This window comes from Castor canadensis, chromosome 1 (assembly GCF_047511655.1).
Source record: "Castor canadensis chromosome 1, mCasCan1.hap1v2, whole genome shotgun sequence".
Lineage (NCBI taxonomy): Eukaryota > Metazoa > Chordata > Mammalia > Rodentia > Castoridae > Castor > Castor canadensis.
Window position 1 is genome coordinate 133,263,068 of NC_133386.1, and position 15,735 is coordinate 133,278,802.

Sequence of the window (15,735 nt, forward strand, 5' to 3'; positions counted from 1 at the left end):
ACCAATTTGGCTAAGGTAAAGGCAATAATGCAGGGGGAAAATGAAAGCCCAGCCGCATTCCTTGAGTGTCTCTACGATGCATACAGACAGTATACCCCCCTAGACCCACTAGCAGAGGTGAATCAGTCAGCCGTGATAATGTCCTTCATAAATCAGGCTGCCCCAGATATCAGGAAGAAACTATATAAGCAGGAAGGACTTGGGGAAATGACTATCCGGGATCTGATGAAAGCAGCCGAAAGGGTTTTTAACACCTGAGAAATCCCAGAAGAAAGAGAGGATAGAATCAGGAAGGAGAATCAGGAACTACAAGAAAGGATTCGGAAGGAGGACAGGGAACACCAGAGTAAGGAAAACAAGAAACAGCAAAAGGAGATGGCTAAGATATTGCTAGCAGGAGTCCAGGGTCTGGCCAGACCAAGTTCTGGACGGACCGGCCCCACGTGTCCCCGAAGAGATCGACGCAGGCTGGACCAGGGACAATGTGCATACTGTAAGGAATATAGACACTGGAAGAAGGAATGTCCCAAATTCCAGGGTTGCCCGGGACCAAATAGCAGGCCCAATAATGACACCCGGGTCCTGTTAGCCGGAATGGACAGTGACTAGAGGGGACGGGACTCGGATCCCCTCCCCGAGTCTTGGGTTACCATATATGTGGAGGGGAAGCCCATGAGATGCATGGTGGACACAGGGGCCCAATATTTAGTCCTTAATAAACCTACTGAGCCACTGTCCCAGAAAATTAGTCTCATGCAGGGAGCCACTGGGTCCAAGGCATATCAATGGACTAGCAAGCGTCAGGTGGATTTGGGCTGACATCAGGTGACCCATTCCTTTCTAGTCATTCCTGAGTGCCCTGCCCCCCTTCTGGGAAGCGATCTGCTAACTAAGGTGAGGGCTCACATTCACTTTGAGCCGGACAGTATCAAAGTGACAGATGGACAAGGACAGCCCCTCCAAGTCTTGACCATGTCTCTCGAGGATGAACATCACTTGTTCTCCTTGTGGGACCCTCCCCCGAAACCTATTGAGTGGTCCCCTGAAATGGCTTATTGGATTCAAACCTACCCCCAGGCTTGGGCAGAAATAGCAGGTGTGGGGCTGGCGGAACATCGAGCCCTGGTAATAGTAGAAATCAAGGCTTCAGCTCAGCCCATCCAAGTCTGTCAGTATCCGATGTCTTCTGAGGCATGGAGGGGGATTGGCCCTCACATCAAACGTCTCCTGGAGGCTGGAATATTACGGCTCTGCCGTTCTGCTTGGAACACTCCACTCCTCCCCATTAAGAAACCCAGGGGAAAAGATTATAGGCCAGTCCAAGATTTAAGGGAAGTAAACAAGAGGGTCGAGGACATCCACCTCACAGTCCCCAATCCCTATACCTTGCTGACCCATTTGACCCCCTCCCATGTTTGGTATACCACTTTGAACTTGAAAGATGCTTTTTTTAACATAGCCCTGGCACCCAACAGTCAACACATTTTTGCCTTCGAATGGCATGATGAAAATACGGGAACCCCCAGACAGCTAACATGGACTAGACTTCCACAAGGTTTCAAAAACTCCCCTACTCTGTTCAATGAGGCTCTTAATCAGGATCTGGACTCATATTGCCGGAGCCACAGTTCCGTCACACTTTTGCAGTACATAGATGACTTGCTTCTGGCAGCTGCATCTGAAGCTGAGTGCCGGCAAGCCACTGGAGACCTCCTCCAGGAGCTGGGGAAGTTGGGCTATCGGGCCAGTGCAAAGGCTCAAATTTGTAAACAAACAGTCACCTACCTGGGGTATGAACTAAAAGAGGGAACCAGATGGTTAACGAATGCTATGAAAGAAACTATTCTCAGACTCCCCGTCCCCACCTCAGCTCGAGAAGCTCGCGAGTTCCTGGGGACGGTGGGCTACCACGGGCTGTGGATATTGGGGTATGCTGAACTGGCAAAACCCTTATACGAGGTAACTAAGGACAAGGCCCCTTGGGCCTGGGGGCCAAATCAACAAAAGGCCTTTGAGGAGCTCAAGACCACCCTCCTGAGAGCCCCGGCCCTGGCGCTGCCAGACCCTCTAAAGCCCTTCACCCTCTTTGTAGACGAAAGGAGGGGGATAGTGAAAGGGGTACTAATGCAGTGCCTAGGGCCCTGGAAGCGTCCAGTTGCTTATCTATCCAAAAGGTTAGACCCAGTTGCACCGGGCTGGCCCCCATACCTGCGGAACATAGCGGCAGTTGCCCTAATTGTAAAGGACGCAGATAAACTCACTTTTGGGCAACATCTGAAGGTGGTAACCCCCCATACAGTAGAGGGGGTCCTAAAGCACCCTCCAGGTAGATGGATGACCAACGCCCAACTGACTCATTACCAAGGGCCCTTGCTGAATGCTCCCCGCATCCTCTTCTCCGAACCAGTCTCTCTGAACCCGGCCACCTTGCTGCCAAATCCGGACCTGGAAGCCCCTCTACATGACTGTCAGGAGATCATAGCTGAAATCACCCAAGTGCACCCTGATCTCCAGGACTCAGCCCTACCCAACAGTGAGCTGGTATGGATACAGATGGGAGTAGCTTCGTCTCGGATGGGGTGCGTAAGGCGGGCACAGTAGTGGTGGACCAAGGTGGGAACATAATTTGGAGTGCCCCATTGCCCCCAGGGACCTCAGCCCAGAAGGCTGAATTGATCGCGTTGGCAGAGGCACTCGAGCAGGCTGAGGGAAAACGAGTGACTATTTATACCAACAGTCGTTACGCTTTCGGCACCATCCATGTACATGGTGCCATCTACCGGGAAAGGGGTTTCATTACAGTGGAAGGAAAGGAGCTACATAACCTCCCGGAGATCCAGAGACTACTGACTGCGGTGCAGAAACCCCAAGCTGTTGCGGTACTACATGTTCCTGGTCACCAATCTGCCCAGACTCCGGAAGCTACGGGGAACCGACGTGTAGACGAAGCGGCCCAAAATGCTGCTTTGGCCTCCACGACCCTAGTGCTGACCTTACCCGTGTCCGAGCTTCCACGCTTGCCACCACAACCCGAGTACACCCCGGAAGAAGACAAACAGCGGATCCAAGATCACCGATGCCCAGAGCCCAATCAGCAAGGCTGGTATAGTGATATCAAAGGGCGGCTGATCCTTCCTGAAAAGTTAGGACTGTTTCTCCTCTCCAATTTACATTGAGCCAACCATTTAGGCAAGAAGAAACTACTTGCCCTCCTCGAGTCGGCCCGCCTCCGGTTCCCGCACCAAACAGCCCAGATTCAAAAGATTGTGGACCAATGTGCCGGGTGCCAGGCTATGACACCCAGCAAAAAGGGACTCCTACATACAGGTACACGGGTATGGGGGAGGGCGCCGGGGCAGAGCTGGGAAGTGGATTTTACTGAAGTGAAGCCAGGAAGGTATGGGTGTAAGTATTTACTGGTTCTGATAGACACCTTCTCAGGCTGGGTGGAAGCCTTTCCTACAAAACAAGCGACTGCCCAGGTTGTAGCTAAGGTTTTGCTGGAGGAAATCATACCCAGATATGGCATCCCCAAAACTCTAGGCTCTGATAATGGTCCGGCTTTCATCAGTAACGTCCTACAAGGGCTGGCCCGGGCAGTGGGGACTAATTGGAAACTACATTGTGAATATAACCCCCAGAGCTCAGGGCAGGTAGAAAGAATGAATCGGACCCTGAAGGAGACCTTATCTAAATTAGCCATTGAGACTGGCAGAGACTGGGTGGCCCTTCTACCCTATGCCATCTTCCGTATTCAAAATTCACCATATGTACATGGATTGACACCTTTTGAAATTCTATACGGGGCTCCAGCCCCCACTGTTGTCCAAACCCTACCAGACCAAGATCCCAGTATGGCCCCAAATTACTTGGCCAGCTTAAAAGCCCTACAGGAGGTCCAACGTGAAATCTGGCCCATAGTGCGCGCCTTGTATGAGACAAAGGACACATCGAACCCGGAACATGGCATTGTCCCAGGGGACTGGGTATGGGTAAAGAGGCACAGAGCCCACACTCTGGAAGAAAGATGGAAAGGTCCTTACCTGGTCATTCTGGTTACCCCCACTGGTCTTAAGGTTGATGGCGTTGGGCCTTGGGTCCATCACTCCCACGTGCATCAAGCCAGTCAGCAAGAACAGAAAGACGCTAGAGAGTGAACCGCACAGCGGCACCCAGATAACCCATTGAAGCTGAAGCTTTTGCAACCCCAGGAACATGCGGAGTCTTCAAGAGCAGCCACGGATGGGTTGGCTGGTCGCTCTGATCTTGCTCAACACCCAGAGCAGGAGCCTCGCAGAAACCAACCCTCACCAGCCCTATAAGCAAACCTGGATACTCACTGATGGGGAGACTCATACCACCCTTAACGAGACTACTCGCACTGCCCCCATAGGAACTTGGTGGCCGGAGCTTCAATTCTGCTTTAGAGACATCAATCCTGCCTACAAGTCTACTGCCTTGGAGTCAGCCCGATGTTATGGTTTTTATGCTTGCCCCGGCCACAAAAAGAACAAGGACTGTGGGGGGATACAATACTCCTTCTGTAAGTCATGGGCATGTGTTACATCCAACGATGGTGAATGGAAGTGGGGGATATCAAAACCAGACCTAGTCAAATTTGCCTTTGTAAACGGGGTACCCTGGGGGCACAGAATTCCATCACCCACCCATGAATGCCAGCCCACAGATACAGATAGAATCAATGTCACCTTCACTGACAGTGGCAAAGAGGACAACCCCGGGTGGATACAAGGCAAGGTGTGGGGACTTGTGTTTTATAAATATGGTGGACATTCTGGCTCGACTGTAGTAATCAGATTAAAAGTTGAGCTCATGGGGCCACCGTCCAAAATAGTAGGCCCCAACAAAGTACTCAAGCCACCCTACGTAAAGCCGCCCTATGTACAGCTGCCTCTCCGACCTCGCACAACCCTGGTCCCTACCCGGCCTCACACAGAGGCTAGTGTTAAAACTCCAGGACCATTAGGCACCGGCCCTCCCTTGGTGAAGCCCAGTCTCATGACCGGGTCCACAGACCCCCTCTGGAATTTGGTAAATGCTGCATTCCTAACTTTGAACCACACCAACCCTAATATGACTACCTCCTGCTGGCTGTGCTATGATGTGAGGCCCCCATTCGATGACGCAATAGGGCTAAATGTCACCTACGATATCTCAACTAGTGAAAACCCCACTCAATGTTCCTGGGGAGACCGTAAGAGAGGTCTGACCATACAACAAGTGAGCAGCCAAGGAACCTGCTTAGGGAAGGTGCCAGCGGAAAAACAGGACCTATGTGCTACTATAGATAACAATCCCACCTGGGGCGACGGTATTAAGTGGGTAATTCCAAAAGGCAATGGATGGTGGGTATGCTCACAGTCCAGGCTTACCCCTTGCCTATCAACTTATGTCTTTAACGGCTCTAAAGAATTCTGTGTCCTAGTGACTGTGCTGCCCTGCATCATCTATCATTCTGAGGAGAGCCTATATTCATACTGGAATACAGGAACAGGTGAGAGAAAGAAGAGAGAGCCTATTTCTGCATTAACCATTTCTACCCTACTTAGCCTAGGAGTGGCTGGGACAGGAACCGGCATAGCCTCCCTGGCTACTCAACATAAAGGGATGTCCTCGCTGCGCGCGGCCATAGACAAGGATATAGAGAGGATAGAAGCCTCCATTAGTCACCTGGAAAAATCCCTTACCTCTCTATCTGAGGTAGTGCTTCAGGGCCTTAGACTTATTGTTCCTCCAGCAGCGGGGACTATGTGCAGCCCTAGGGGAGGAATGTTGTTTTTATGCTGACCATTCAGGGGTAATTAGGGATTCTATGGCTAAAGTGAGGGAAGGACTGGCAAAAAGGAAATGGGAAAAGGAAGCCCAAGAAAATTGGTTCAAAGCTTGGTTCAATAGGTCCCCCTGGCTCAATACCTTGGTCTCTACCCTGGTGGGCCCTCTGGTCATACTACTGCTTATCTTAACCTTTGGTCCTTGTATTCTGAATAAGCTAGTGACCTTTGTGAAAGATCGAATTAGTACAGTCCAACTAATGGTCCTGAGACAGCAATATGAAAAGTTACCTAGCCCTGAGAATGTTTATGCTCGTCGCCCAGATGAGCATGATTCCTCATTATGAACAACTAAAGGGGGGAATGTTAGGGTACCTTTGAGGCTTGCAGCCCACTCAGCCTGAAACCGGCCATGACTAACATGACCCAAGCCGCCACTTACTGGAATAAAGGGAGGTGGGACGGTTTCTGGGAACAGGGACTGTTCCTGGTTAATCTTGCTAAACGGTATGTGAGTCAATGAGTTAAGACACCTGGTGTTTATCAAGCTCCTGATAAGTAATCTTCAAGTAATGTTGCCCCACCACCAGGATGTGGGTGATATCAGAAATATGTGACCCCAGGGGCCATAAAAATTGCTGTGTGACCATGACTAATGTTTATAAAATATAAAAGCAGCCTGAACTTTGCATTCGGGGTCCTCGTTGAAACCTGCTGCATCGGGTGGATACCCGGACCCCAGCTGGCTGGAAACAAACCTCGCTTTGTGGCTTACATTATCGTGAATGTCTTTTGTTCCTCTGAGGGGTGGTCAACCTTGGACCCCAACATTATAACACACTTAAAAGGCTATAAGCAACTTCACAATAAAAAGCTTATCAACGTGGCCATTAGATCTTCCTCCCATCCCACAGCAATCCTGTGGAACTAAGTCTAAAAACAGCTATCATCTCATCTGTCCTTTCACAGCTCCCAGAACCCTCCCTTCTCTATGATGTAAATTTAACAATGGATTCTTACAAAGTCCCAGCTTAACCTTCCCACAGGTACAAGGCCTCATTCAAACATTCCACAAATATTTACTGAATGCCTACTATGTGCCAGGCATTGTATCAAGTTCTGCAAATATCATGATGAAGATGCTGTCCTGCCATCAAAGAGTTTAAAGTCTAGTAGGGAGGAGGTAGCAGAGAAACCTATTAAAGGTCTGGGTAGAAACAGAGTACAGTAGGAAAGGCAGTATGATAATCAACTAAATTGGGTCTTTTCTGTCAAAAAACTAGCTCAGTTGGCAGGGCATGAGACTCTTAATCTCAGGGTCCTAGGTTTGACCCTCTTCCCCCACCCCAGCCCCCGTATCACACTATGGAGTATGTCTGTCATTGTGTGGATATTAACTAATTTCCCCAGTTGTCTATGTGCCTAGTGGCACATTGCCTGGCTGTAAAGTTTCTGCCTTTAAGCAGAGAATTGTTTGTCATTGGATATCCTAAAACTAAAACTACCAGTCTTAGGATAATCATTGTTCAGAGGAATCTCTGCTTCAAGGTCCCCCTAGGCCCACATGTTAATTATATACATGGTGCTGCCATTCCTAGTCAAACAGTCATTTCAGGCCTCAGTTTCCCCAAAATCCTAGAAATTCCTGCCTTACAGGTCACCTCTGTCTTTGAGTATACCAATCAAATTAAGTCTTGTGTCTATGCTTTCCAATCATGTCTGCTGTTCCCCTATGTCCTCCCCTAAACCTCAACCTTAGTCAATCACTAAGACTGTGAACCAGAACTCCCTTCTTAGAGCCAGGGGCGGTTCTGCCTCAGGGATAAAAACCAAGGGGGTCCTTCCGCCTTCCTTCTACCTGGAGAAGTAAATTTTGCCTTGTCCATCAGCTGTTGAGCATGTGTCTCATTTGTGATCAAGGCAGTGCAGTGATACTTCTAACAGCAGTAAACTAAAATCCAAGCCTAGCTATAATTCAGTTTCCTACTGTTCTAGCACTCAAAGATTTAGCAAGCCATGTTCTCTCTCTGAGCTTTACTTAGTCTTTCCATCCAAAAAACCAAAAGGGTTGAAAAGATATTTAAGGTCTTTTAAGCTCTAAGAGTTCATGTTCCAAAAGATAACAAAATAGCAGCAGCAGCAGCTATAACCAGTAAAGACTTCTCACATGCCAGAGACCTTGCTAGGTACCTTTTACTTAAGGTTTATAAAGCAGGTAAGAAAAACAAATGGCAGATTCATCTGATTCACACATAGTTATAAAAACTTTGAAATTTTTTACATATTACCTCTTTTTAGGAGAACTGCAGAGAAACCTGTTCTTTTGTTGTTACTTAACAAAAACAAGTACATATGAAATATCCCAAAACTACGAACAATATTAAATTTTTTATTGTGGTAAAATATACATAACATAAAAGTTACCATTTTAACTGTTTTAAGTGTACAATTACATTGCTGAACAACCATCACCAAGCTAGTTCTTTTCTAGTATGTCCATACGCCACAGTACCATGAAAAAACAAAAAATATGGTTGTCCTGTAGCTTTCCTGTTACTTCTCTGACTCTCCTCTCCTCCTAAGTTTTGACTGTTTGAAGTAATTAAAACCTTCTAAGCCAGGCATGGTGGTTCATGTCTGTAATACCAGCACTCAGGAGGTCGAAGATGGTGAGTTTGAGGTCAGCCTGGGCTACACAGGGAGATCCTTCTCAAAAAAAAAAAAAAAAAAAAAAAAAAACCAAAAAAACAGAACAGAACAAAAACAAACAAACAAAAAAACCACTTCTGCATGCAGCTGCCAAAGCTACTGCTGCTGCTGCTGCTGCAACCTTGATTTCATGGTTTGGAGAAATACGGATTTTCACCACTCTATGGGTCAGAGCTTTTGCCTCCAGATTCCTCCCTCAATGGGTCCAAAATTTAAAGATTAATGACTGTAGTTACCACATCGTTGTAGCTTCTACTACCTCCAAAATTGCTTCCCTTATTACCAAACCTATTGTAGCCGTCCCTCTACCACAACTGCCACCAAAGCCAACACAACCACTATGTTTTCTCCACAAAGTTGTCTTTGTCACCAAAACCACCTCTACAACTACCACTGAAGTTTTCAGAACAACTTTGGCCTCTGGCTAGATAAAGCACTAGTAATCTCTTTCTCCAACAGGGCTTTCCTCACTTCACAGCTGTAACCATTCACAGGACAGCATTGCTGAACAGTCTTATCCAGAGTCATGGTCACCAAAGTTTACAAAAGTGAAGCCCCTTTTCTTGCCACTGCCTCGGTCATTTATGGTTTTAATCACTTCAGATTTCCCAGACTATTCAAAATCATCTCTTGGGTGAAGTTTTAGTGTCTTCTTTACTACTACCAACAAAAATTTTTTCCATAATGAAGTGGGATTCTGTTCATGGAAAATCTTCTCTTGAGACAACCCTCTTTGGTTCCAAACTCTTCCATCCACCTTATGTGACCTTATACTCGTGGCCGCATCTACCTCCTCCACAGTGGTATTAATAAGACAACTCAAAGGTCCTGAAGTGCTTGATGTTTGGATCTCTCATTACCAGAGTCTGTGAGTGTTTCCCCATTGCTTACAATGGCTTCTTAAACTCTCATCCATTGTTTCAAAGTGCAACCCAATGAAGAGCTTCTGCAGCTGTTCCAGTTCCTTTAGAAACTCTGATTTAGACATGACAGCATGGGAAGACAAAACTTTAATGATGCTTTCTTGGGATATCCATAGGCAGAAAAGACCCAATTAACTGTTTTAATAACTATAATTGAACTCGGCCTAAACTTGAATATTTGGAAGAAAATGAACTCTGAAATCTAGAAATGTACAATACTGATCATAAACATTTCTTGAAAGCCTGAAGTGAATGTTTTCCTATCAACTGGTCTCACTGTGGCTCACTGATACAGGTCAAAGCCAGGAATGGGTTAGGAAAAGGAAAAGAAGATATGCAACAGATGTTCCACAAAAGTATGTTCCTCTGTATAGGCTTTGCAATTTTGCTCAACATAGAAGAATCTGAAAGGCATTTGAAATAATGACATATTAATCTGCTACCCACCCCCTTTAAAAGAATGATTTGCAAGCGTGCAAGGGTAGAATTGGTGATAAGTAATTCACCCATTCAGTATCTACTCCAACTAATTTGGGCAATTTTCCCTTGGTGTCATATTTGGATTTTAATATAAATTTTTTTCTAAGCTATTTCACATTATGAGATATTAATTAACCACAGATTTTATAAAGAAACATTTATGAGCTTCAGGGAGTATTTATTGTGATTTGATTAGAATGAATGATTTGATTTTCTTATCTTTTTCAGCAGATCCCTTTTATAATCATTAAGAGATACCTGCTAAAACATGGGAGAATCTATACAATTCTTAGTCATGCAAGTAATCTTTAATTTGTTAATTCTGGAAGGTCATCTATCGTTCATAGTCGACATAATGCAAGAGTCTCATCTTTATAGTAAACTGAAACGACATTAATTATATCAATTAAGCCTGAGTACCTATGGTATGGTAGTACATGCCTGTCATCCCAGCTAAGCAGGAGGTGGATCGAGGTCCAGACCAGCCCAGGCAAAAACACAGGCCCTATCTAAATAACTAAAGCAAAGAGGGCTAGACCCTTCTCTCCATCCCTCTCCCCCAAAAAAAGAAAGTGAGGCACTTAAGGGAAAGTAAGATTTGGTGAGTTTTACTCTTAGAAATCTTCAACAGAGGAAAACTGCTTCAAAAGAACATACACAAAAAGGATTCAGAAGTAGATACTACATGAGAGATCACAGTAGCAAGCACTACATGAAATTATTAAACTTTGTTTCTTTTTGTCTTATTTATGAGTAGCTAGCAGTAAATTTTTCTTTTCTTTTTTTTTCTTGTGGTACTGCGGTTTGAACTCAGAGCCTCATACTTGCTAGGCATGCACTCTACCACTTGAGCCACATCCCAGCCCTTTTTGCTTTAGTAGTTTTTTTTTTTTACATGGCCTCATGTTTGTGCCTGGGGCCAGCCTCAGACTGTGCTCCCTCCCTGCACCTCCCAGGTAGATGGAAAGCTTTTCTTGTTGAGGTAGGGTCTCTAACTTTTTGCCCCATTGGCTTCAAACCACAACCTCCTCCTGAGCAGCTGGGAGTGCAGACTCGAGTCACCATGTCCAGCACTAGCATAAAGTCTTTTGGACAGAAAGTGTCTGGTATGTGTCCACAGAGGCAGCAAGAAACAGAGAGCTATTTCATTGGTGCTGACAAGAAAGCGCAGCTCGAACCCTAGAGATAAGAGTAAACAATTCATATAAAAAAGACAACAAACTGGGATCAAGATCGTGCGTTTGTATCTCTACATTAAAACAGTGTGGCGTGTAGTAACCATTCCCAGAATGTCTGTCGAATGAATGATTTCTTCCTCCATCCCTTCCTTCCATCTTAATTGTCCTTCCAGCATTGATCTAATTCCTCCTTCCTTTGCTCCCCAGGACCTACAAAGTCTGAAAGATCAAGAGATTCCTTGACAAGGGTCTTAAAAACTTTTCAGTTTGCTTTCGTGGAACCCATGAAGATATAGTTAGATCTAGGCAATGAAAGAGAAATCAAAACCCTTGCCTCGCAACATCAAACTAAGAGTTTCTAAGTCCAGAGGGAAAGATTACAGATATTGTCAGACAAAAGAAACATCTGTTGCTTCCCTCTAAGTATAAAGGTTCACACTTTGCAGTAGAGAAATTAGCACAATACCACACTGAGGATGCTAGAAATGGATAAGTACTACTTTTCTTTAAAAATTCAGATCAGCCCTTTCTCTATAACCCATATGTGAAAACCCAGATCCAACCTTTTTTTTTCCATCCTTTCCACCTCCCCCAAAGTGGCTACAACAATACTTTTGCTCCACCCCCCCATTTCTTCTGTCACAGCCAAATGAAAGAACCCGAAGTGAATTCAGTATCAGTCTCTTACCCTGCCAAGAAAGCTAAGGAGTATGAGTTGTTCTTGGAAACAAATGCCGAGCGATGTGTCTGTGCCATCTGGCCTCGAGAAGGTTCTTCATTCTCTGAATCTGAGAGACGTGCAGGACACTGGCAAGGAGACAAGGGACAAAGAAGACTATCCATTTGGGGTTCTCATGGAATCTACCCTAGCTATGTTTTAAAGCTTTCTTTTTCCAAGTCACTTGTCTTTGCGTTCCAATCTGTGTTTCCAAATGAATCCTGGAGATCCCAGTCTCAAACGTAACTCAAATTCAATATATCCAAAATCAAACTTGCTATTTCTGTTCTGTAAGCCCCATGTCTAGCCTCTCTAGACATCTCAATGCCATCTTTTCTTTCCCTTACTTCTAAGTCATAGTAACATTTTTATAGAGGTTTGGGGTTACTCTGAAACTTCTTCTTTCATTTGTTCTTTATTTCAGTCCCATTAAAATTATTATAATCTGCCTTCAACTGATGGCAAACAGGCTCAGAGTAGTTAATTGGCCTATGTTTAGAGAGTTAATAAATGCCTAAAGCTGATTCTCAAATTGAGAACCATCAGTCTCCAAACTGTCTCTGTGTTATTTCCATTCCTAGAGTGTCTTTCAGCATTAACTCTTTCCACTTACATCCATTGGCACTGCCTTACCTGAGATATCATCATCTTCAACCTCAACTACTGCAAAAATTTACTTATTGCTCTTTCTTAGGATTTTCTTCCCTTGAAACCCTCCTTACTACCAAGAATTTTCTTTCCAGCACACAAAGAGAATCCTATAGCTCCCTCATGTAACTGTTTGTTACTTCAAAATTCCTAAAATGCTTTGTTATTCTCTAGGCTGATATACACAATGGGCTATATTTCCTAACAGCTGGCCTTTGAGAGAAGAATTGAAGGATTACAATTTACAGAGAGGTCTTTTAATTTTGTAGTATACAACTCCTTAGAGAACCTTACTATATAAAATATTCACTACAGAAACTAAAACCTGTTATCAAATTTTATATGACATTGTCTTCTCAGTTCTGGGAAAAAGAAAAGGCTTTGATATCAAAAGATTCAACAGGAAATAGGTAATGGCAATTTCTGCCTCTTTTGACCTCTCTTCATAATGACTTCAGTACCAAGTAAAGGACCACTCAAATCCTAGTTCTGTTACTTAACTACCATCGTCACTCACTATATGTTACTTGCTTTATCTTTCTGAACCTCAGTTTCCTCATTTATAAATAAAGATTACTCTACTTCGAACAAGCCAATAAAAGCATCTACTACATTAGCTAATAAGTACTCAATAAATGGTAGATTTTACTTTTATTAATTTAAACAATCTTTTAAGAAAAAACTTCAGTTTCATAATACTTATGAAATTTAATTGTTGAAAACTAAATTTCATTATTATACATAAATACCTATTTAGGCAAAAGTTTCCCCACCCTTCTACATTTCCAAACACAAAAACCTAGAACCATACGATAAGAAATATTTACCTCTCATCTTTCACCTTGTGTAAGTCTATAGCGCTATGCATTCTTAAAATGTTACAGAGCATGCAGAAATGAAATCCCTGCAGTGATATTTTAAAAAATGCTACATCCAGAAAATTTAGAGAATGATAATAATTGGCAAGGCTTGAGCGAACTGGTTTACACTTTCCTGTACTACTAAAAGGAACGTAATTTATACTCAGACTTTCTCGAGGACAACAGAGTAATAAATGCAAAAAATATTAAAAAGGACACTTTCTTTGATGTGGTTATTCCACTTCTACTAATTTATTCCTAAGGAAACAATAAGACATGTAGATTTCATCATAGCGGTGTTTAAGATAGTAATCTTAAGATAAACACAGCATTTTAAATTAGTGAATTATTTAAATTATTAAACACATTCTACAGTCAAGAATACTAGGAGACAACTAAATAATGATGTGGATTCTTTATTTACAGGTAAAGACATCTGCAATTTATGTTAACTAAAAACATTCTAAAACAGTATGTATAGGAAGTAGCAGTTCTGGAAAGAAAAACAACGAATAGGATGTATATATAATGCACTTAGAAAAGAGGTTGGGAAGGATATTTATCAAAATGGTTACCAGGGTTATTTCTAGGTTATGGGATAAGTAGTATTTCACTTTTGATTTATTATCTTTAGTATAACTATAACAGCTATACTGAATTGTTTTCAACAATTTACACTATATTATTTGATTAAATGTACCATAAGAAATGGTAACAAATTAAACAATGTGTTCATTTTTTCAGAATGAAAAATCAACAAATGATATCTCTGCTCCTAGAATAAATTCTTTCCTCCCTCTATTCAAATTCAATTTCACAAAAATTTGTGATATAGAAATCACTATAGGAGATTTTTTAATGAGTAAGACATATTTCAACAAACTTAAAATCTCACAAACAGACATACAAAAAAAAACAATGTAAGGGAGAATGTACTACTTTCTGTAAACATTCCAAAGTGTGTGGGAGTGGGAGGAGAAGGAAGGGAGAGGAGTGCATGGAGTAGAGAAACAAGTGAGGAATCCCTACAAGTTCCAGGGAGGAGACAGCTTTTGAATTGGACATGGAGAGACAAATAGCCTTTAGAAGGTTAGCTGGTGAAAGTGCATCCTAATGAGGGAAAGCAGAGTATGTATTTTGGGACAAGCAAACAGCTCTGCTCCCTAGTTTTGGAGTATAGGCAAAGGTGGAAAGATCTGTTACAATCATACTTAAGGAAGGACCTGAATGTTGGGGTGAGGAATTCTCATTTAATTCCATTGGGAAATTAGAGTCCTAGAAGTTTGGGGGTAGGAGAGTGAAAAGATAAGTCTGGCTGTAATCATAATATTCCCTATATAAAAAAGAAACCTGGGGAGGAGGGGGTAGAGGACAAAACAGTGTATACACATGTGAGTAAATGTAAAAAATGATTAAAAAAAAAAAAAAGAATTTTGGAAAGCCAGTGGCTGACTTTCCACTGGGACCATTTGAGAATCTCTTGGGTCTCAATTTGAATGTATCTTGGCTAAACTAAATGAAATCCTTTGCTCAACACCAAAGACTCTTAAGACACATTTAAATCAAAATTAGGGTCATTTAGGGCTGGCGGAATGACTCAAATGGTACCACCAAAGGGAAAAAAAAAAAAAGGTCATTTAAAAGTCCTCAAAAAACATAAAATAGAAAAAAAAAGGCAATGTATCACAAAAATCTAAAACTTGAAGTGCTCCTAGGTTAGATTTTATTTAATATGTTTTTACATAAAAATTGTTGTGATCCTGGCTATTACCAATAAAGGAATCTGAGAATTTGTACTTTCTGAGTCCCTTTAAGATTTAAATTAGGTTGATGAACTTTTGAAGATAGTAGTGGCAATTCCCCATCCTTGACATGAATTAGCATTGGAGACTAGTTCCTGCGGGAAATATGAATCTGGAAAAGACCAGGAACAGCAGGCTCTTTCTACTGAAGGATCATGGTGAAGGGTAACATTTCTCTATCAATTCTGTCTTGTTCTAAACAGAAAAGTGCTTCTGGATTGTTTTGCCTGAGGACCCAAACAGGCAGTATTGTTGAGGTAAAGTAGCAGAGCTACAGTCTTCAGAGGCCACAGGCCACAGGCCACAGCTGGGACTACCTGTCAGAAGACATGCTCTATGCATTATGTGTCTTATTCTTATCTTCGTAGCTGAACTGTATCCTCTCCAGGAGATTTTGTTGAGAGTACAGAGCATTCAGAGCACACAGCACTTAATGCATATTAAACTGAATCTTTTAGAAGGATGAAACCTTGTAAAATGTAAGGTTGGTTTGTTTGTTTGAGACAAGGTTTGACCATGTAACCCAGGCTGGCCTCAAATTCATGATCATTCTGCCTTAGCCTCCTGAGTGCTGGGATTACAAAGGTGTATTATCATGCCTGGTTCCCAAGTGGTTATTTTTAAT

General features: G+C 43.2%; 1 protein-coding gene across 1 annotated transcript in view; it reads right to left on the reverse strand.

Annotated features, from left to right (window-relative positions):
* The window catches only part of Rnf169 (ring finger protein 169), a 96,857-nt gene that overhangs the window by 19,101 nt on the left and 62,021 nt on the right, over nt 1–15,735 (reverse strand). Inside the window, exon 4 of the mRNA XM_074082875.1 lies at nt 11,771–11,889. Within this exon, the coding sequence (XP_073938976.1) occupies nt 11,771–11,889 (119 nt within the window). The remainder of the gene's footprint in view (nt 1–11,770; nt 11,890–15,735) is intronic.